Source organism: Gambusia affinis, linkage group LG11, assembly GCF_019740435.1.
Source record: "Gambusia affinis linkage group LG11, SWU_Gaff_1.0, whole genome shotgun sequence".
Lineage (NCBI taxonomy): Eukaryota > Metazoa > Chordata > Actinopteri > Cyprinodontiformes > Poeciliidae > Gambusia > Gambusia affinis.
In genome coordinates this window covers 8,068,525-8,092,011 of record NC_057878.1, presented here as the reverse complement: position 1 = coordinate 8,092,011, position 23,487 = coordinate 8,068,525, and the positions used below count along the sequence as shown (strand labels likewise).

Below are 23,487 nucleotides of genomic sequence, written 5' to 3'. Positions count from 1 at the left end.
GTCGAGTGAAGAAACGGACAATAATGATCAAAGGCAACGAGATAATAATAATTTAAAAAAAAGGAACTCGGTCTTTAGCCCCCCCTACTTGTTCACGATGGAGCTGCTGCTTTGTGTTTTCTCTAGAGGAGGAACACTCGACCTCAAACCTCCGCAACCTGCTGCTTCCACCGGCACTGGACAAGCTTGCAGTGATTCAACAAGATGCGTCACAATTTTAGACACAAGTCTACAATTTACAATAAAGCTCAAAAGTATTCATACACGTGGTAGATATGGGTTTTACATTGTACTTTTAATTCAACCAAGTATTTTGTTTCTGATAATGAAAGTGTTTTAAAAAAAATCAGTTTTGAAAAAAATGGTTTATTTCATTTTTAAAATTATTTTCACACTTTTAGACAATGGAAAAGTCTGCATAAAAAACGTTCCTATAATTGTTAACAAACAAGTCAGTAAAATCCATCAGGGGTGTGAATAATGTTGGGTTTAGCTGAATACTTAAATGTTTATATTTTTTTTCTACCAAATCAACAACCTCCTTAACATTAATTTTATTTTTATATAACAAGCATCAAAAAAATGTCGACTGCAATCCCCTAACATTGGCGAAATCTGAATCGAAGGCTATTTCAGAGAAGCCAGTTTAAAATTTTCTGAAATACTTTGGGCACCATTAACAGAGCTGATGCTGCAATATTACTCAGCTGATAATTTTCAGAGTTTGAAAATGTTCCTCACATCATTCACTTCCTCTCAAGATCCACAAAATCTTTTTCCGAGTGCTCCCAGTCTATGAAGTGAAGAACTAAAAGGTATTTTAAAAGGAAAAAAAAAAACATAAAAAAACAGTGTGGATAAAATTGATTAATGTCTTTTTGTTGGCTGAAGTCTTTATGACTGGTTTGTTACGTTTCACAGCCTGCTGTGTGACGCCGCTGCTCTGTCTGGTGTGCGAACAAACGCGACGCGAATGGAGGGCAGCAGGTGTTTGGGTTCAGTTAGCTAACCGTACCTCGGCTTTCAATGTCAGGTGTTTTCAAAGGAAATTATAAACTTAACTGTGGATCTGAAATTTGTGTTGTGAAATTAAAAACAGTTAGATTTGAGTTTTGCCACATTATGGGATTTTTTTTTTTTTTTGAGATTATTATACTTACAAGAGCAAAGAACACATACCAGCTCAGCTGTAGTTGGTGACTGGGACCAGATGTTTTATACCAGTTATTCATCCCACATAACTTTACAGTCTTTATTTATTTATTTATTTTTTGACATCTTACGAGTAAAAATAACCAGCACAGCATGTATTTGTCACATGATTAGTGTTTATTTAAAATACTCCATTTGCAAATTCTTCTTTCCATTAAAAAGAATAATTTCACAGCTAGTAGCCTACATAGTAAGCAAAAAGGAGAGGGTTGTCCATCAGTCTTTTGTTCCCTCTGTATCTATGTCGTGTTTTTGAACAAAGGGTTGGGAGGTTTCTGTCGATGGTGAGATCTGAGGGGCTTTAAAACAAAAGAAGCTGGATTGGGGGTGAGGAAGGGGAGATCCCCCCTTCAGTCAGTAGCAGTACTGATCTATAATCAGTAGCATTTGATCATCCAAAAAGGTACAGATGTATAGACGGCATTACAACAAATTCCACAATTGGCACTCCTGATTTCTGACGCACAACAGCTGACTGAAGCTTTGATCACTCCAACCATCTGGAGTGGAGTGTGACCAGTAAGATCCTGTCATAAGACATGCTCAGTTCAGATGACCTAAAACATTTACAATTACAGCTCAAATGTACTGTACTCCACAATAGTCTTGAGTTATCCCTAACAGCTCTGTATTTTATATTTATCTTTGAGAATGATTTAAAGTGGTCTTGACCATTTGTCTTTCTGAAAGCCCTACAGAATTTTGGAGGTTTCGCTTTAGTCCAGACTACTTTCCCAGCAATGTCAATTATTTTTAAGCCACTTAACACTGAACAGGGCACGGGGTTGGAATCAGACTCTCCTGCCCTAGCATGCTAGACATTCAAAGTGTTACAGTGTAAGACAGCTTTAACACTAGTGCACAACATGACGTAATTATTCTAAGTAGAAATGCAACAGTTTTTTCCATGTTGATAAAATAATCAAGCTGCATAATATGTGGAGCCAATTTAAAATGCGATACAGCATCTGAATATTGTGACTGCAACTTCCAACAATGATTAACTCACGTTTTCCCGGACTCTTCCTTTATCCCCCATACAGCCTCCACCAGTCTCTGGGAGCTTTAGTATCACAGCTGCTGAAGAGCTGCATCATATGCATTATGTGTAATCGATAATTAGAGGATGAATGTCTCGGAATATAAAAGCCTATCAAATATGCATCCAACCAGTTGTTTGTGCAAATACTGATACTGTGATGTCAATGCTGTATTATTTTCATACATTGACAAGAAATACATAACTAGTTAACTAGCCACCTAGCAAGTAAGCTAGATAACATGATAGCTAGACAGCTATCTTTTTTTTTTTAGCTAATTGGCTAGAAATATGACTAGTACGCTCGCTATCATGTTATCTTTCTAGCTAGGAGGCTACTTTATCTTGAGTTAGCTACTTAGCAAGCAATTTAGTACTTTAAGTTAGCTAGTTAAGGCCTTCAGCTATCCAGCTAACATTCTAGCTAGCTGAATGGATTTCTAACCTCTTCAGTTCCCTGAAAGTAGTCAAATAAATTGAAAGGATGTTTCGAAAGGTCAATGATTACTCTTCTAAACAGATGTGTTCAGAAGTGTGAGCGAGAGCTGTATCTAGGAATGACCAGACAGTTTCAGTAGTTTGGTAGCATTACCTTTTGAAAACCTAGACACACCTTGATACTAGTAACTCATCCAGCTGACCAGTAAACTATTTGGAGAACTTATCAAATCCGCTCAAGCTCTTTCTATCTTAAGGTTATCAGTGTTACGTGGCTTAAGAAATGAAATCCTGCTACTCTTCTAACAGAGGACTGAAAACGTCAAGGCCTTTAGAAAGCCTGGGGAACTTTTGATCACGACCACCAAAAGATATACACTAAAATATTAATTACGGATAATTCAACACTTTTTTTTTTTAAACAAGTACTGCATAATACAAAATACATCTTTAGTTATCCCAATTAAAATGATAAGATGAGCATTTTTCAGAAAAAGTTCAAACTAACATCAAATTATTCCAAAAAACATTCACATCTGGTATTTCTCAGTGCCGTGCAGCTATTCTCAATACCCATACCTGAGGATCAATGGCACAATAAATAGTCTGTGAATATATTTGGATACAATTAAGATATGAATTTTACCTTCCAAGTGGCGCCAAACAGGTAAAATCTGTTTGTAAAAGTGTAGTGACAAACCAAAAAGAAAATGTTTCCAACACTAATTTGATGTGATTCTGAAAAAAGTAGGCTGTAAAATAAAACAAAAGATAAAGAGATGGAAGGGAATATTGTCTCCTGTTGAGATATTACGGGGTTTGTTGTACAGACTTTGCTGTTGCAGATATAAGCTCACCGGTTGACCTAAGCAAGTACAAACACCTTCTAGAGGTTTGTTCACAGAAACCAAAATATTAAAAATCAACCAAAACCTCATCTGTCAAGACAGAACAGACTGATCTTTTGTTAGTTTTTTTTTTTACTGATGCTGTTTTGGTGACAAATTAAAAATCTAGCGTCCTTCTGCTTTTTTTCCTTTCTTTCTTTCTTTTAAAACACTGTTTCTGGGGAAAAGAGAGTTTTGTTGAGAAATAAATAATAGATCTGTGAAAAAAAAACGTCTCACGGTTTACTCTGGAGCCATAATTTCAGCTTCATCGGAGACGCAGCCGTGAAGCGGCAGCGAACCACCACCATGCTGAGGCGTTGGCGGGCAGAACCCCCGTCTGATGCGGCTGCGAAGACTCTGTGGGTTCGTCCGGTGTCGGCTGTGCTGCAGGTGGAGGGGCCGGGAGGAAGGCGGGGGGGCTACGAGAGCACGGCGTTTGAGTGCCGCACACCTACCAGGTTGTCCACGCTGATGGAGCGTCTCATCGCTGCTTTACTCAGATCCTTGTATTTGTCTTCACACAGTCTTGAAATGGCCTGAGCAAAACAATCGCACAAAAAGGAGTTAAAGAATACATCTGTTATTGTATGGCTGAGAAACCACGTCGTCCCAGCCCACAAACCTTTTATCAAAAAGTTTTTTTTGTTTGTTTGTTTTGATTGACTAAATTTATTCACATAATATAATTTTGTGCAATTCTATGGTTAATAGAAATGCAGCTACTGTCACAAATCTCAAGCAGGAAGATTCCCCTTAGAAAATCAGTGACTGTATACAAAAAAAAAAGTAACATGATACATTTTTAAAATGTAAAAAATCTACATAAATCTTCAAATTATTAAAATTGTTGCAGATGTAAATGTTTTCTCAATAGATGTTTCAACAGGGAGGATGAAAGCCTTGGTGAAGAGCAAGATTCTCTTTTATATGAAAGCATCTCATCTCTGCAGATACAGCTCGACTACATCTTTAATAAGTTACTAATGACGACAAACACCACAAACGCGCTTCTTAAAAGGCGTTTAGGGGTCGACCCACCTCTAGTTTCTGAGCACGCTGGTTGTTGAGGGGCTCCAGCGGGAAGTTGAGGTTGTTGTCGTCGGCCAGCTGCCGCAGGTCAAAGTAATACTTGGCGTAAACACTGGCTGGCACGTTGATGTTAAACTGGAGAAGCTCTAGGAACTGGCGCTCCATTTCATTCCTGGAGGGGAAGGAGACGCCCGAGGGTCAACCAGAGGGTGAATGGTTTAGTTATTTGCAGGAAAAAAAACACAAGAACTAGTTTGTTGGAGTGAGTTAAGTTAGAGATTTAATATTTGTTTTCATTCACTTCCAGACAGGCAATCCTCATCATCACAGTCACGAGTAAACCTAAGGGAGGTGGTCTCCAAGGAGACAACATCCAGGAGGCTTTGTTGGTCAGCAAAAGGTGGCGAGAGTACATACGAGCGAGTGTGTGTGTGTGTGTGTGATGTCTGGTTTCCCAGGGCAACTAATGGAGCGGACGAGAGCCGGGGCCATTATGTAGAAGCGGTGAGAGCACTTGAGACCCTCCCTTCCATTTTCCTCTGTCTCCCTCTCTCCTATTCTTCCCATCCCTCGGCCCAGACTCCGACCAGCTCACAAAGACACTTCAGTGGCAGCAATGAAAACAGAGCAGAGAGCGTGTGGGTCAGACGGACACAGGAGGGAACGGAGAGAGGAGACAGAAGAGGATGGCGAGGGGCGAGGGAGGGGACACGGGCGGCAAACGCACACATGCGGGCGGAGAGAGCGCTTCTGACCAGATCATGAAAAACAAGCCACCACTCTCAACCTCTTTCACACACAGACACGGGAAAAGCAATTGCAGGAAATAAAGCCGTGGCTCTCTGAGTGCAGCCCCCCCCCACCCCACCCCCCCTGGCCTCTTCAGCGGCTCGCAGCCCGACAGCAGAGACGCTGCAGCTTCCATCTATTCCAGCACTTTTTGGGGTTTTTTCCCTGCCAGCTTTAAGAGCATCTTATTAGATTGCTTTTATTAGAGGGGCAAGCATGTTGGTGGCTTTCTGTGTACAACTTATGTGGCACAGAGAAAGCAAAAAAAAAAAAAAAAAAACAAGAGGAATTGCGGCGCCGAGGAATAAACTGAACGGAAACCTGATGCAGATTTAACTGAATGTTTTGGGTCAAAAACTGAATCAGTTGGTGTATTTGTCAGATGCTTGTCCTATTTTCAGCTGCTGGAGTTTTTAAAAAAATACATTTTCAAGCACGTTTATGAGGATGACTCCCTTCTTCCGCCTTTTCCTTGAACAAGACTCATTTTGTCTACGCGTCTCACAAAAAAAAAAAAAAAGTTCAGTGATATGAACTCGAAGTCTTACACTTTCAGTTAAAGATACTAATGTTCGCTGTGAATCTATTGCCGAAATGTTTGCAGTGTGAAGGCAGTGAGGGAACTGAAAAATAGACAGAAACAAAGGAAGAGGGAAAGAATGAGTGCTACGATAGTTCCAGTTTTATATGGAGAGACAGAATAACAACAAAACCAAAGAAAGATTTCCAGAGCAACATTTCAACAAGAATCATTTATCCACACTTGAGTCATTAACACCGTGCTGAAGATTTGTCGTGATTTCGCTGTTTTAAATAAATAAATAAATAAATAAATGGATCACAAATTGGTAGGAAACTGGTTCAACTGCAGTAAAAGGTCCTGATGTTGGGAGTCAAGTCCTTGGCGTCCACAATGAGAACAAAAAAAAACCTCCTGATATGAAACTGATCCAACAGTCTTTAGTGGAGCCAAGAGTTACAAAGACAATTAAAGACTTTGTATGAAAACTTTATAGAGTTTATCACACTATCTAAAAATCTAACTATCTAGTTTCAGTTTGCTGCTCCACCTCAAGAAAACAGATATATACACGTTTCATTTTCCTCTAATACTCTAGAAACAAGAACACACATTAGATTCAGTTTGATTTTGGGTTATGTAGGAACTCCTCTTCCAGCAGGAAGAGTTGCTTCCTTTCCTTAAATCCCCCATCCGTTCAGGCTAAATGTGGGATAAAATTGCATCCGTTCCAGCAGGCGACTTACATGTCCTCCACGGTGATGTCTTTAAGGATCTGGCAGTAGTCGACGTTCCACACCGCCTGGTCGTCCCAGACTTTGGAGGCCAACAGGATGGCTCCCAGGACAATCCGCTTCCAGTTGGCCGGACAAATGTCCAGCTCTGCGTACGTCAGCAAACGTTCCAAGTAGACCTGGACGAAAAAACAACATCAGTAAGTATTATTTGGAAAAATTGACAATAGTTCAGTTTCCCCTAATGTTTTTTATTATACACTGAATGCAATCAATACTATTTAGCAAAAATCATTACTTAAAAACCCCCCCAAAAATATTGTTCCTGGCATTCCAATCACAATGTCTCATGGATCCATCCTGCACTGTACAATGTGAAGAGCCGTATGTTTTGTCACTGGACTTTACTGCCCTCTGGTGACTAAATAAGGAGCTACAGCCGAAAACTAATGTGCCCAAAAATAAAGAAATACAAATTTGCTACTGCGCACGCCAGCGACTTACGAGTGTGACGATGGCACATTCAGCGGTGAGCTGTGCAGCGCTGAAGAGCGTCCTGACGAAGCGATAGATGAGTTTGTGTTCTGGGTCGACGTACGCGTAGTCGTCTGGGACCGGCTCTTTCTGTGCGGGATGGAAAGGTTCGCACATGACTGAAGGGAGGAAGCAGGATGTGAACATGGTTCTGGTCTGGAGAGCGGTTGGAAGTGAAAACAGCTGGAGGTCGGCAGTCTACGTATTTCTGTCCAAAGCTTGAAGCACCGTTTAAAACCACAAATACCCCGCTGGTTAGAAATAACCAAGAAAAACCCAGTTCCTCTTTTCGGTGAGGTACATGTTACGACTTTCGTGGTGAGTACCACTTAAATGATAAATTTGTGTTTGTTAAATTTTTTTTAACAAATACAGATTTAAGGTTGTGCTTTGTTATTTACCATTATATTAACTTTAAGCAGAACATTCAAAATAAGTAGTCATTAAACTGTTTTAGGCCGAACTTTTTAATAGTGGTGAGAGTTTTTGCCCAACTCATTTGTTTGTTTGTTGGTTGTGCAACATGGAAACAAGTCTGATTTTCGACTTTAAAAGAGCAGAGTTAGTTAGTTCCACCACCAAAAGATAAAAATACCAAGAAAAATATTTTTGTCTAATCAGGCTTTCCTACAAGTTTCAATGAAAACCAGTTTTGAACTCTCTATATTGGTCTTCTGCAAGCCAGATGCATCCATCATTTAGTTAAGAAGCAATACTATGGAGAACTGCTTTGCAGTGTTTAAATAATATGGTATTTGCATAAGAGAAGGACGTTCCTCTCACTGCGTTTCACATCCATTTGAACTAAAGAGCCAGGCGACTGGGTGGGACCGCTGCAACACAAAGCTGGGTTTCGAATTGCAAAACCAAAGCATCGGGCGTTTCTAATCCCCAAAAGTTTAAAGGCGACAAAAGAGAACTGGCATTCGGATCCCGTCTACAGGCCGCATCCTTTCGGACATGATAGACAAATGAAGAGTCAAAGGACGGAAAGTTAACGGTTGCTTAGGAATATCCAGACACTTACTGATAAAGGGTGCAACTTCTCATCAAAGATGTCCAGTGACCTGTCAGAGTCCCTAAAAATCAAGCAGAACATCCGTCACTACGACACAACCAACTCACCTGTAAAATAGTAATACAAGTCAAGCTTCAAACTGACCTGTTTTTGATGTGGTAGTATATTGCTAAAGTGACACTGTGGACGAGACAATAAAGACACAATTTTTGTTAACTGGACTATTTATTGAGCTTAAAGTGACAAAATATTTAAGTCAACAGGATTAAACTTATCACTAAAACAACATCACAACATCAACTTTAGGTGAAATGAGGCAAGATGACATCTGTTTGAGTCAAACAGATGTCAGGATTACCACAGTGTGATGTAACACGATGTTCTCATGAGAAATAAGGGTTTTTCCCAGCAGCGCATCAATGAGTACGAGTGTGTGTGTGTGTGTGTGTGTGTTTCTGTGTGAGAAGTCTCACCATTTAATTGTGCTTTTGAGGTTTGGCTGGCTGACGGTGCTATCGTCTATGAAGATGGTAGAACAGGAGCTGTACTTCTTCAACAGCGGGCCGGGAGAAACCTGCGGACAGAAATCCAAGTTCACGCAAACACAAAATAAAACGTCTTCAACTGAATAAAATAACATTACTTCATTTATTAAAGCTTAAAATGATGTCGTCTGGTTTACGGTTAATCTTATTTGACATGCAGACCGATTTCTCTTTACAAAACAAGCAGTTGGCACACAGCGCAGACTGAATAGACCTCAAAGGCTTCATCTTTTAAAATATTTTTAATTCCACCCACAGTCTAAAGTGTCATTTATTAGACTCATTACAAATTATGAAAAAGGTTGTCTGATCAAATGATTACTCAATTATAAATCGCAACTTAAGAGACTCAGAGTCGTACTTGATCCAAACTACGTGTAGATGAGGCAGACTCGGAAATTTCAGCACCTCTTCTAAGAACCGGGGCAGAAAAAAAACAAAAAAAACAACTTACACAATTGATATGGTTTATGTGGTTGCTTTTTCTCCTGTCGCGCACTGCGAAGATAAAAAATAAAAACGTGAAACAGGACACAGAACCCACAACCAAACAGTTAAACATACATGCATGCTTCAGTTCAAAGAACTTAAATGTGATGCAGAAGAGCGGGGAAACTTCACAGTACACATAAAAAAAAAAAAAAAGAGGATCAGAAATAAGATCCCAGTGATGACTGTTTCAGACATATATGCTGACTGTTCACATAAAATGAGATTTAATGCAGCTTTCCTGTGTATATATACATATGCATCGGTGTGATATACCAGGACCACTGACCGTCTGTCTGGGACTTGCTGAGGAAGATGGTGCTCGCTCGGGCGTGGTCCGATGGATTAAATTCCAAGGCCAGCTCTGTGAAAACATGAAGCGTATCAGTGCTGGGAGTGTCTGTTTGCTTCTCGTTTGTGGGCAGAGATGAGCCCGGCGCGCACAAATAAGACCCTGAATAAACAGACACTCTGCAAAACGATATCCTCTTGACTCAGCTATCGGCTTCTATGAATTGTGGCTAAATCCCAAAAATAACGACTGAAAAAAAAAAAATAAATAAGTAATCCCTCTACGAGCATGACATGACCGTTTTCTTTCTCCAAATCCCTGCAGAAGGCATGTTACATAAAAGAGAGGGGATTAGGATATGGGGGGGTGTTTGTGAAGCGAGGACTGGGAGGAATGCATGAAGGACCGCTGGACGGATTTTGACCCTCGTCTGACCGACAGCTGGTGTCTCTGGACCGTCCACACAGTTAACACGAATGCCACGAATACTTTGCATGTCTGGAAATCAGGGCGAAGAGGGGAGACAAGTCCTGATGCTACAAAAGTGAGCTGGGGCAGCAACTAGAGACAAATATTTGAGATGCCTTAACTGGTTGGGGGTCTGCAGGACAATGGGGGGGGAACCTTGGCTGGAACTTTTGAACATCGATTTTTGCAATTTCGACACTCCTAACAGCGAATATAGAGCAACAAACATACAAGACTTAAAATGTTTTCTTTTATATAGATGTTGCGGTAGTTTACGTAAATAGGAGTATAAAATGTTAATGTGTCGGAGATGGAGGTTACATATTGTTGTTTTACAAGACCTTAAACTGCTGCTTGGTCACATTAAACTGCAAACATCGATGTATTTTATTGTGTTTTCTACATGTTGGTCCAGTAAAGTAGTGCAATATATTATATTTTTAATATAAAAATAAAAAAGTGTGAGTTACATTGTAGAATACATTGTAGGATCACCTTGTGATAATTTTTGTTTTATTTATCTACTACAGTTTTTGCCAGATCCTTGCAAAAGTAGCTTAAAGCTCAGTCTGATTGGACAGAGGGAATCTGCTGAGACAAACTTTCAAGTTTTGCTAAGGATTCTCAGTGGAATTTAGGTTTGAACTTTGACTGGGCCATCCTAAAAACACAAATCAGCTTTGATCTAAACTATTCCACCGCAGCTCTGCTTGTATACTTAGTACAGCTGTCTTGCTGGATGGTGGACATCTGCCCCAGTCTCAAGTCTTTTTTTTCCTTCTAGGATTCTCCTGTATGTAGGCCCATCCTCCTATCAACGCCACAAACTCTCCTTTCACTGCAGAAAACAGTTAAACCCCCCCCCAAAAGACTAATGTCGACACAACAGTCTTTCGCTGTGAGCAAATGTGGGAATTTGAATCTCCTTTGACCAGAGCACATTCTTCCACATGGCCTGTAGCAAACAGGGTTTCTCGTGGCTTCCTGTCCAGACCTGTCAACAATCTTTCATTCAGGCCATATTGATGAAGTCCAGAGCCATCGCGCTAACCTAAGCTTCAGATCTCTGCAGCTCCTCCAAAGCTACCACAGGAAGTTTGACCACTTCTCTGATTAACGTCTTCCTCGCCACGCTTCTTGGTTTGTGTGTGTCAAACTGTCCTGGAGGTTTTGTAATTGTGCCACACTTTTTCCATTTTTTAAGTGATGAACTCTACATTGCTCTGTGATGTTCAAAGCTTGGGATATTGTTTTATAAATTCTCCACAACCATATCGCTGACCTGTCTGATTTCTTCCTTGGCTGTTTTTTTTTTTTTGTTTTTTTATGATGCTATATCAAATTTCTTTCAATTCACAATCATGCACTACTTTTTGTTGGTGTATCATATAAAACTCCTTCATATAAAAGGTGATGGTTGTAGTTGTAATGTGACAAGATGTGGAAAACTGTAAGGGATATAAATACTTTTTTTTTTTTTTTTTACAAAGCACTGTATTTTCTTTAATAAAATCTAAGAATTTGTTTTTAATGTTAATGTGCAGCTCTATAATTTGACGCCAGTTGGATCAATATGATGCACTGGGTATCTAAACGCTGCCAAGAATGCTTTCATCTTGCCAGTGGGTTGGCAAAAAAAAAAAAAAAACACTTAGAGCAACTTGGCTAGTAATCTCTATCTGAATACTTTCACTATTATGGTGGAACATCTTGATGTTCGTACATGGGGTGAATATTTTTCTTCTAGTTAAGTCACTTCTTAGTTTGGTAAGAAAAGAAAAAAAACCGATTGGAACTACAAATTATCACAAGACGTCACAAGTTTGTGAGAAATAATCGGGGTAAGCACCTACCATCAGGGACCTCCCTGTCGCTTATGTGCTGCAGATAGGGCCCGGTGTTGTCGTCGCTCACTTCGGTGCTGGTGAACTCCTCCAGCCGCTTCGCGGGTTGTCTCGAAGGGAGTTTGGGACTCGACTCCGGAGACACGCAGCATGACACCGTGTTCCCCATTCCAAACTCTGGGCGTAAGCTTCACACTTATCGTTGACAAGTCCGAGTAGTGCACATATATTTGTAGCTAGCTAAAGCTGACCTCGCCCTTCCTAATAAACATTAGGAGACGTAGCACCGACACAGCGCTATCTTCGCGTGCTAAACTGCCGCTGCCCATCCACTCCCAAGCAAAGCATTCCTGTTCATTTGTGGGAAACCGGTGAAACAGTCGAGGAACACTTGCCCATAAATATTCTCCTGAGTAAAGAAAATCAGTGCCGCCTTGTAGGAAAACGTGACATAAACTTGTAGTGATAATGAACTCAGTTTCTCCTTTTAAATCCAGGTAGTTGCGAGCTGCTTCATTCATTCATCCAGTTCGTTGCTATGTAGCTAAACAGTTAGCTTGTCTCGTTAACTTAAATTTACTCCGCATTAATTCCACCTTTTGCTGTGACGCAAACACAACCAACTTTATAAAGCGACACCGTAACACCTAAAAACAACACAAATGGTCAAAAAACATTTTAGGAAACTTTACGAGCAGTTCTGCAGACGTGTCCTTAAGCCGGGCTCCTTGGGTCGCCAAATCTAGTCCGAGGCTTTTGAGGCCTCCAGCAGAAATCTGAACTCAAACCAAATTAAAAAAACAACTACAAATAGGAAATAACATGTAAAAATCGGATGTCTTGGTTATTTTCCAAATCCAACGTTAGAAACCAAAAGTCAGGAAGTAGGTCGGGACTCTGTCATCAGAATCTCTACCCTGACAGATTTGAACCGCTACTAAACGCTCCTGCCGTCGCCATCTGTTGCTGAAGCTCACAATGATACTACTTGGCACCGGGATGTAGTAGTCCCACCTACCTTGGAATTCTCTTCACTCCTATTGGCTGTAATGAATCAAAACAACGACTTTTGGGAACTACCCATTGGTCAAGCGACCTGTCACTGAAAGGAGGTTTAACTCACCAAACTGTATTTACGATGCTACTATTTTTGTAGCGTCGCTGATCCGCACCCTTTATCGACAGTGAAACCGGAATCGCCTCTGTAATTTAAATCAATCGAAGTCATCGCATAGATACATTTCTTGCAATTAATACATTTTATATTTTTGACTCACGTCTTTCTGAGCCGACAAAAAAATAATAAAAAAAGCTATTATCAACACTTTTGAAAAGTGAATCCCTCTTACTCGTGCTGCTTATATTAAAGTATTTAAAGTTAAAGCTGCAAGCAGCCTGAACGGCCCTCGCAGCCCACGCTACGGCCTCCTGGCGACCACGGGAGCTCCGGCGATGCCGCCCGCCAGCAATTGCAGAGGCTCTCGCGCAGTTCCCGCACCCGACCAGGCGATACGCACCGATTCGTTCGGCAGCGATATCTGACGAACTGTTCACTGCAGATCAGTAGAGAGTTCGCCACAGCTGCTGCTGCTGCTCACGTCCCGCCCAGTGAGGAACGGAGAAGATAATGGAAAAGCTCACTATATTACAGTTGGCTTTGAAGAAGACACTCCATTGTTGACAGTCTTGTGAAGAGGATTCTCGAGTTGTGCATGATTTAACGGATTTTTATGATCGTTCTACTCACCACAATCTCCAGACACTCCCCAGTCGTACCTAGACCAACCAGCATTCTTTATCAGGTTGTAAAGTCTTTTTAACAGTGAGTTGGAGATGGGTTTTTTTGTTTGTTTTCAGTGTAGACTAATATTGGAACATAATCCAGTTAATCAAAAATAATTATATCTGTGGTAATGTGTAGTTGTTTGCTGCCATGGAATAAATACATAAAAAAGAATACAATGGACTACTTTTTAAGCAGTTTATTAAGATGTAGTTGTATACAAAAGAGTGATGTATATCAGAGTAACAGCACTTTGAAATTTTGGGCAGGTACGATGTCATAGTGTTAAAGCAAACTACATGAAAAATGACATTGTCTTTAGCAGACACAGTACAACAAATGAGATTTATGTTCAGACGTTGCAAAAGTAACAATCATTACACTGATCACAATAAAAATGGTGCATTTTATATTTATATGGCAAATAGGTATAAACAATTCTGGCACTGGGTTTCACACAATGTCAGTCTGTAAGTAAAAATAACACATAATCATGCCACAAGGTCTTATTTAGCACCAGCACTGGATGTGTGAATCACAAAGGGAGTGGCAATTATTTTGATTTTCCCTTCCAGAGTACACTTTTTAAAGTAACTCAAATACCGCTCAGTGAAAATAAGCCCTGAACACAACGTACATATCATGATACTGATTTTGACACTGTATGAATTATCAAAACTCGTGTATATATAAAGTTCCCCTCATTCCCGTAGATCCAAAAAGGACAATAAACATAATAAATATGTCTCGTCTTTACATCGATCCATTACACCACACTGTAAAGCAAAACGGGAACAAAATGTGAAAGCTATGTTACATGCTAATCTGATGATTAAAGTTACTGCTAGTGCTTTCACATGTCCAAAACCTTTTCAAATGCCTTGAAACTAATTTGAGAAAAATGTACAATCAACAAAGATGATTTAACGTTGATAAGTTATAGATAAAAAAAATAAGTCACTTGGCTGATTTATTATTTTATATCTATGTTATCACAGGACTTAGGTACCATTGTCAGATCATTTCAAATCAAGCCACAATGTCTGTTTATCAAAACTAAGATTATTTTTTTAATATAAACAAATCTATTTAAATAGCCAAACTTTTTTTTAGGTCAACACAGGAGGTTGAGACTTAACATTATAATGTTGTGATGTTTTTAGACCAAACGAAAAATCACTTCTTCTTTTTTTTTTAATTTTCATTTAGTTCAGAGTTAGTTTCTGGATGGAGTGATATTCATATACTGTACTCCTGAAAGCTAATTCCCAGTCATTTTCCATTCAAGTGCAAACCAAATTAATGACAAAATTAATCAGAAACGTTGAACTGAAATAAAAGCAGATAAAATCGAATTAAGAAAACATAAAGACTTAAAGAGGGTGGGCTTGGGAGGGGAGCATTGTGCTTTCATTTGATAAGTTTGTAATCTATATATAAAAAGATTTGGTGTTGGAGGAGTTTACACTTAAAAGATAGTATATTTATATATAAATCTCGAAACAGAAACATTCACAGATTGACAAGAAAAGATCCGATTGACTTCTGAGTTTTGGCCAGACGTCTTTCAAACACATTTACTCTTTTTTTTTTTTCTACAAACACCGCTGATCTGAAACAGATTAAAACACTCCAAAAATCAAACACCTCCAACACAGGCCGTTCCTCATTCACTAGCTGCCATAACGCTGGTTGGCCAGGAGGGACACGTCAATGCACACATACAATAATACATTGCTTTGAATTATATACTAATGTATATTACAAATATGCAAAGTTTTCTTTTTTTTTTTTTGTCTCTCCATACAAGTCATAAAAACATTTGTCAAATAAACTGAAATATATGAGGCCTACACATGCTGTAGAGTTTATGTACAGTAATATAAAATATAGACAATCACATAGGAGTTTCTTAACTCGCGCGCTCACACACACACACACACACACACACACACACACACGGGTTCTCATTCCAACAGGATGCAATATACAACTTGTGTTATTTTCAAGAAATTGCAACAAATTGCATTTCTGGATTCAATTTGCTACAAAATAAAATAACACAGCAATTTACTACATTTACATGACTATTTGACTAACATAAAAAAAAAAAAATACAAAATGGAGAAATAAAAAGGAATTCATAAAATAATTTTGTACAGTTATCTGAAATGACAACAGATTATAGATTTCAAATTTACAAATCTATTTTTATTTTTAAACCATTCTAGGTTGTGCTGTTCTGCATTAAAAGGCATCATTTCACACATGTGAAATGTGTGATATAAAACATGTGTTTTATATCTGGAGACGTAACAAGTAACATAAAAGAGGTTAACATGAAGAAACATCAACCATAAGATCACTAAAATTTCCCCCGAAAACTTGTTTGGGTGCCAATTACCAATTAGCAGTCCAAATGGACTTTTGTTCAATGTTCTGTCTTCCATGCGAAAAATAGAAAATTGAACAAAAATATTGTTATTTTCATATTATTTCCCAAATGATTGTTAATCTAACAGCTTCTATCTCATGACTAAACTCAGGATGCCCGTGTTTTCTGTACCATTTTTGAATTTTCTAACCAGCAACCCCACCACGGCGTACGACATGAGAGCTGGAAAGGGAGTAAAGCCGACCTGGGAGAGGCTCACAGAGAGCAGCTGAAACACTGCTCATTAAATGTTATGATGCTCAAAGAGTAGCACGACATTTTGTCCGCACCTGATCATTTGGAACTAGACTGATATCTTTTACCACCAGATTCAGCAAGTCACGTGTAAACAGAAAATGCTAGCATTAGCAAACGGCACCGCACGGAAACACTGTCAGCAGAAGAAACGTGTGGCCTTATGAAGACATACGTTTAGAAACAAATGATAAAGTTGGTGCAGTTTTAAAACATTGTGTTAGCTTTTCAAACCTAGCTAACTGGTTGGAGGAGCATATTGAGGCTGGTTCGTTTCTCCAGTTGGCAAAAAAAAAAAAAAAATGTCAAAATGAACATCAATTGTGAGTTAAATGCTCCTCAATCAATGATATGGATGATGTAATTCTTATGAAATGTAGTGATTTATTTTACCACACATGGCACCGATTTATATGAAGTATTTCAACGGTGTGTAAATATTGCCAAATACCTGTATTTAAATGACTCAGATCAATTTTGCAGGCAAAAAACCTTCACTGGCATATTCCTAGTAATTACAGGTAGCGAGGTTAATAAATATATACAATACGCAACAGAACTGACACTTGTTTTGTTACACCACACCTGTCCTACAGTATTGGATGTTGGTAGAAAATCTCATTTAGTTTTCCCCAGTTAGTTGGAGACTGATCTGTAAGGCATAATTCTCACCAAGAGTGATGAGAGTCCCAGCTTAGATACACCCTAATTAGTAAAACACTTTATATTGGAGCTGTTTCATACATCGTAAAATGTTGATAAACAAAGAAAAAAAAAAAAATAGAAATCATAAATATATTTTCCAGCTGAATAAAAAGGCGGCGTCTTGGAGGCGTTTCTAACAATGTCGGAAAGTGAACATGGGGCTAAACAGCGATAAACTTCAAAAGACATTATTGCTTGCACAGTAAACACAAACTTTCCTCGAGTCCGGTGAAGCCAAGTGATGATGAACAGCTCAGAAACGTTTAGAAGACATGATCTGCAATGCGCGGTCCGTCCCAGGATCTAAACCCCCCCAGAGCTACGGCAAAACGTAGAAAGCCAGTGTCGAAAACAAATCTGCAGCTTGCATTTCCATGGCATCGTTTGACTCAGGCACCTTTTTCAACACGACAGAGAAGAATCACAACGAAGAGCGTAAATACAATGACGCACCGACGAATGCGGGCGGTGGCTTGAAACTATGACGTGCATGCTGATCTCAGCAGCATCCAGCACCAAATTAAATAACGTTCAACAGGATTCTGGCTATCGGATTAGAGTGCCTCGTTTTAGATGGCACTTTTTCTCATGCTTTCCCTATTGATCCCGATGACAGCACACTACTTTATGTTGTCAAAATTTATTGTACTGTTGAAGAAAAGGTCATATGGGCGGACCTTATTGGGTAAAAATAAAAATAAATAAATAAAATTAAAAATAACAGGCCAGCCATGAGCAGATTGGAAGGCCAGAATCAAACAGTCAAAGCATTTGAAGGAAACCAGAAAACTACTTGGCCCGGCTCTGTGCTCAGGACACGAGCTACTCGGATTTATGACAGTAAAGATCCTTAAGTGCTTTCAGTTCTTCGATTAACGTCTTGTTTTGGTTCTCCAGGACGGCGACTCTGTTCTCCAGACATTTAACATACTCCTTCTTCTTCCTGCGACATTCCCGGGCCGCTTCTCTGTAGGAAGGACGAGACACAGTTTTGTTTCTTTCGTGCATTTGGTTAGAAAAGGTTTTGACGGGATGACAGCAACAATAAAGATGGGACCTATTTTTAAATCTGCAGTGAATCTTAATCGAGAGCCTGTTATAAATTTAGTACACGGGCCTTCCAGTTTACTATTGTGGCCCATTTCCCCGTTAAAACAACTCTGGGTTTTTTCTTAAAGGGGCAGTGTTACGTGTTGTCCAGGCACATAGTGTTATTACATGGCACTATCAAGTAACTATGAAAACTTTAGCTGTTTAAAAAAATACTACTGTACGTTTCATATATCACTTAGAAGAAATTTGACTTTGTAAATTAACGCCTTGAAATTGGGTCTCTGACACTTTAAGAATTCTGGGGCTTTCTAAAACTTTCCCTTCAAGAGGTCACCACAACATCGTCCTCTATTAACCCTTTAGCAACGTTTTTACCAGGGTTGCACTGAGACGTGGCTCGTATATTGAGCTCAGCAGTTCCACCAGGTGTTTGCTAATTGCTGCTGGCTAGTCTGAAGGAGCTGAGTGGAGGGGAGTTGTCCAGCTGAACGACTGACACGGGAGATTAAAGGATTTCTCAAATATGCATCAAAGAATCAAGGACACCCTCCGGGTATTAATTGGATGAGCGAATGAGCTTTACATCATAACATGATGTAGAGCTCAAAAAAGTACATTTTAATTAATACTGCTGCTTTAAGGCATTACTCCAACACAACGATGGCCGTCCGTCCCCTACTCATACCTGTTCTTCATGAGTCGGACTTCCCGTTTTCTGGTGACTTCTTCTGTGGCTCCTTGTGTCGGGAGGGCGGGAGAGGACGCCATGACAACACCAGAGGTGATGGTGTTGGCTGGAGCTGCTCGGATTTGATAGGCCTGAACATCGCCAGAGGTGGCTATATGTGTTGAGTAAAAAGAAAAAAAAAGAAAAAGTGTTTTACACCCTGTTGTGTAGTAAATCACCTTAGGGATTACTTGAATCTAACAACCGAAAATATCAAAGGTTCCTCACCAATTCAAAAAAAATGAAATAAAGATAAGAAAGGATCCAGCACTCGCCTTGGACCACCACCTGGTTACTGGGAACCAGTATCTGCTGGCCGTCGCTGGTCTGTGCGTACTGCAGGATGGTGGTTCCCGGCTGGGCGGCTGCTGCAGCAGCGTTGGTCATGGTCAGAGTCTGAAGGCCCTGAACTCCATCTGTGCCGTTATTGGCCAGCTGAATGGCTCCGCCCTGCGTGATCGCAACTGTACGGTTGGAGGGACAAATGGCAGAAAAAGACATAACGAGCAAATGAGAAATAAGAAAGGTATTTCTATCTTAGTGCCAGTCTTAACATTCCAGTGGGATAAGTGGTCTGGTAATTCTGATTCTCATTTGATTTTTATTATTATTTCTGTCTTATCTCTAGTTTTACTTCATTTTTTATTTTTATTTTATATCGATAATATTGCCACATAAAAGTGGATAGCAGTCATAACATAGGCTGTGCATCTTTAATTTTATTCACAACTTTTTTTCCTCAATCACCTTCTTTGGTCTTGACTGGAAGTAGTTTTTTCTCTTAATTCACTTGTGTGTGCTTAATGGCATATTGTTGATGCAGGCAGATGATAATTTTTGTTATAACAAGAATTAAGCACTAAAGTACATCAGGTAATGGAAATTGTACCCAAGTACAAGATGGCGGCTTTAAAAGACAAAGAAAGGATGCGGGAGTAACATTTGACATGTGATTTGGGATGCAGCGATATAAAAAATGTGGACTGATTTTAATATCTGATAATATCGCTGTTATGGCCAATAACCGATATTTGCAGATATTATATGTGTTTCACAACTATTTGACTCCCCATACAGAAAAAATGGAAACAAGATAAAAATGAATATTGGTTGTCAATATCAGGCCAGAACCGATAAGTAAAAAAAAATTACTAATATCGGCCGATACCAATATTAGTGCCGATATATCGTGTATGCCTACGTGCAAGTATATTTTAGCAAAAAAGACGATTTGCTTTCTCGTTTCCTATTTAGAGACAAACTGTACCCACACAAAGCCAGCTGACACTTACTGTACTGTCCGCTGCTGGTCTGGTAGATGGGTGTCGGCACGGTAACGGTGGTGATGGCGGGCGTAGCTGCGGCAGCAGACGAGTCCTCTTCAGCCTTTTCCTCCTCAATCCGAGGGACCGCTGGCGCGTCGGACGAAAGGTCGTTCAGGATTTTCCTTTTGAGACAGGAAACAGTTGTGAGAATTCACAACTGCAGGTTTCTTGGTGGAGATTAAAACAATAAGAGGTAAGTTAGAGTTACAGCAGCAAGTTCATTGACCACTACGAGAAGCTAAATAGTAAAAGATGTAAAAAGCTAAACCTGAGCTAATCCTGGAAAACATGAATTTATATAAAATATTTGCAGCATCTGGCATCATTCTGAGCCATGCTGGCCAGACCGGGTTACCTGTATGATGGACGCCGTGATAGAATCTCTCTGCGCTTCTGGGAGTCCGTCACGCTGTCGACTGACTCCTGAGAGTCTTCACTTTCAGCTATGGTGGAGATCTAAATCCAACAAATAAACAAAGCGTGGTCCATGGATTAAACTTAACGTCCTGGATATTATTACCCACTTCAACTCAAGAGTGTTTTACCTGCACAGCCTGGACCTGCGGGGACTGGATAACAGACGGCTGTGCGGCCTGAATGACTCCATGGACCTGGACCGTCTGTCCATTGGGAAGCTGCACCAGCGTTACGGTGGGACCCGTTGCTGAGGCGTGTCCTGCTGCCATGGATACCTTAAACGCAGAGGTGAGACAACATTCTGTTTGATGGGAGCCGGTGTGAAATTTGCAAAAGTCCAAATTAGTGTCAGTCAACACCTCCCGTCACTCGATACATAATCCAGCCTTAAGGAACACAGATTCTGCACTCCAAACAGCAGAAAGCGTCCGACTGTATCGTGTTACCTGTGCTAAAGTGGCGATCTGTGCCTGGGTGATCTGCTGGCTCTCAGTCACAGCAGTGTCTGCCGCCTGCTGAGCCTCGACTGCTGGCTCCATCTTCATTGGCGAAGCTGAGGATGGGAAATCAGAGCCAAAGTGGGTGAAAACTGAGCTTTTGAGGAGAATCTCTTGGGCTATCTACATTTATTGGCATCGTTGGGAGAAAAATTTTCAAGTTAAGAAATAATGCTTCTTTTTGTTTTTTCCTTCCCCAAAATGTCACTATTTTTTCTAATATGTTTTTATGAGGCAAATCCACTTTAATACGGTCAAAGTGTCAAAAGACCTTTAAATACTACACCAGTTTGTGTAGTACGGTGTAGGGTCTGTGATGCAACCTACGTACCTACGTGGATAACTCATAGATTGGCCCATCGCTGGGTTTCTCAGACACTTAATGAGCCAAAAGATTAATTTATTTGAATGAGTTTTACTTTTCTTCACCATCTACGGATGGTCTTATAAAAAAAAAAAAAAAGCACATTCATCAGGGGCGTCACAAGGCTTTTAAGAGGCAGAATCAAGAAAAATAAACTTTGTTGAGCTTTCCAGAAAGAGCAAGAGTTTTAAAGAGACATAGGTGCAATTTGAACTGCCCTTTTAAAGACAAGGGAAGCTTAGCCCTCAGCTAACAATAGCTGAGAAGTTACTTTTTCACTTTTGAGAAAAGATTTAACAGAGATTTAACTGTGTTTTAAGCAACCATTGAATATAACCAGAGCAATGTGTTGTCACTAAGTTTATTGACAGCTTTGTAAAATAATGGGGGGAACAAAACTAGAAGGGGGAAAAAAAACCTACCACATTATTTTAAATAGGCTTAGTGACACTCCTGTTATCCAGGATTATGGTTAAAAACAAACAAACAAACAAACAAACAAAAACATAAAGGAAATTCACATTTTTGAAATTGATCATGACTGCATAGTAGGTCTTTTTATTAGCATAGAAGGACATACAAATGTCAAATGTTTACATATAAGTGTTAGGATTGGAATCTGTTAGAAGAAATTAAATTATTCACATATGGACTCTATTTTTATTTTATTTTTTTACTAGGTACTGAAATATAAAATATAAGAACCCTCTGACAAGCCGAGCCAGATCGGAGGTCTTTGTGTTGAAATAATGCTAATCAGAACCAGCCTTTCGATGTAAATCTGACTCCGGTGATCTGTAGGTGTGCTGAGGCCGTTGCTGATCTGGAACGTGTTGTTCCCTGTTGTCGGTGATCTCACACTGTGCGTAGCGTCTCTCCGCCGCATGATTGGCTTTACACATTTCTCCCTCTGCTTTTCAAAAATCACTTGGACGCTCTGCGAGTGACAGCCCAGCCACATGGCCGGGCAACGCCCCCCACCCAAGGCGAACGATTTACGTCCCAGGAGATGGTTTTTTCAACAAAAATAAATAAATAAATTAAATAAAATTAAAAAAAATACAATGAAAACACTATGCGGCCGAGAAAAATTATTAAGCGTTAAAAAGAAAGAAAATTCTTCATGTTTTCAGAGTCGGCCAAACAGGCGGGCTCTAACAGAGAAAACTTCATGGATGGAAAAAAATAATAATAACAGAGCTGTTTTAAGACGTGACGTAGTGAAAACGTTTTAGAGGGCAATTAAATAAACGGTTAAAAGTTGGAGGAAACAAACTGAGTATATCGAGAGATTTTCATTGCACCTTCTTAGAAAACGGCGCAAAGATTTGCGCATGTAGCTGCTTTTACACTGTAGCAGCCTTTGGCAGTTGAGTGCGATAATAACGCATTAACAGTTTATAATGTGTTAACAAACAAAGTGGCCGCCTCGCTTCACTGTCGAAGCGACTCGGGTCCTCAGATTCTCCCAAACAGCCGCAGCCTCCCCTCCCTCCATCCTGCTACAAACACACCGCGGCGCCATGATCTCTTTGTTTCCTTCGGACCGAACCCGACCAAACCGACACTTTCAGTGGCCACCTCCCGTCCCTCTGAACCCCGGACGTCCCTTCCTCCTTACCGATACAGACACCCTTTCGTCACTCCCGGGTCTCCGGAGCTCCACTTTTATTCTGGCCGACACGTAAGAGCCCGCGTCAGGCTACACCTCCGCCGCGTCACCGGGAACAACAACACGGAGATTGGAGAAGGACGAGAAAGCAGATGGCGACGCTGACCGGAAACCAACGAAGCATCGACGAAGATGCCCGGGAAATCCCGAGGACATCCGAAACATGACGACACTCGCCGCCTGGATTGCGCTTCAGGAATATTTTTGATTTTAGTTTAACATGGAGGAAACAAAAAAAACAACACAAAATCATACACATATGCATCTAAAAAACACATGTAGCTGGTGGTGAAGTTGAAATATATTATTATTATTAGTGTAATAACTTAATCTAATAATAATAATATTAGTTATAAATTATTATTATTATTATTATTATTATTATTATTATTATTATTATTATTATTATGAGAT

At 39.9% G+C, this 23,487-nt stretch overlaps 2 protein-coding genes across 2 annotated transcripts; both read right to left on the bottom strand.

Moving 5' to 3' along the window:
• Positions 1 to 1,308: 1,308 nt before the first annotated feature.
• On the bottom strand, positions 1,309 to 12,857 carry ccnyl1 (cyclin Y-like 1). The gene is made up of 10 exons (XM_044132894.1): positions 11,851 to 12,857; positions 9,527 to 9,601; positions 9,203 to 9,246; positions 8,677 to 8,777; positions 8,348 to 8,383; positions 8,213 to 8,264; positions 7,156 to 7,275; positions 6,664 to 6,830; positions 4,618 to 4,780; positions 1,309 to 4,115 (listed from the first exon to the last, which is right to left on the bottom strand). Exons 1-10 carry the CDS (start codon positions 12,008 to 12,010, stop codon positions 3,999 to 4,001), a joined length of 1,035 nt encoding a protein of 344 aa, XP_043988829.1. The 5' UTR covers positions 12,011 to 12,857; the 3' UTR covers positions 1,309 to 3,998.
• A 951-nt stretch (positions 12,858 to 13,808) lies between these two features.
• On the bottom strand, positions 13,809 to 23,188 carry creb1b (cAMP responsive element binding protein 1b). The gene is made up of 8 exons (XM_044132891.1): positions 23,023 to 23,188; positions 20,987 to 21,093; positions 20,669 to 20,815; positions 20,479 to 20,579; positions 20,091 to 20,245; positions 19,074 to 19,262; positions 18,757 to 18,910; positions 13,809 to 17,985 (listed from the first exon to the last, which is right to left on the bottom strand). The coding sequence occupies exons 2-8, from the start codon at positions 21,083 to 21,085 to the stop codon at positions 17,841 to 17,843; spliced, it is 990 nt and encodes a 329-aa protein (XP_043988826.1). The 5' UTR covers positions 21,086 to 21,093; positions 23,023 to 23,188; the 3' UTR covers positions 13,809 to 17,840.
• Positions 23,189 to 23,487: the final 299 nt, after the last annotated feature.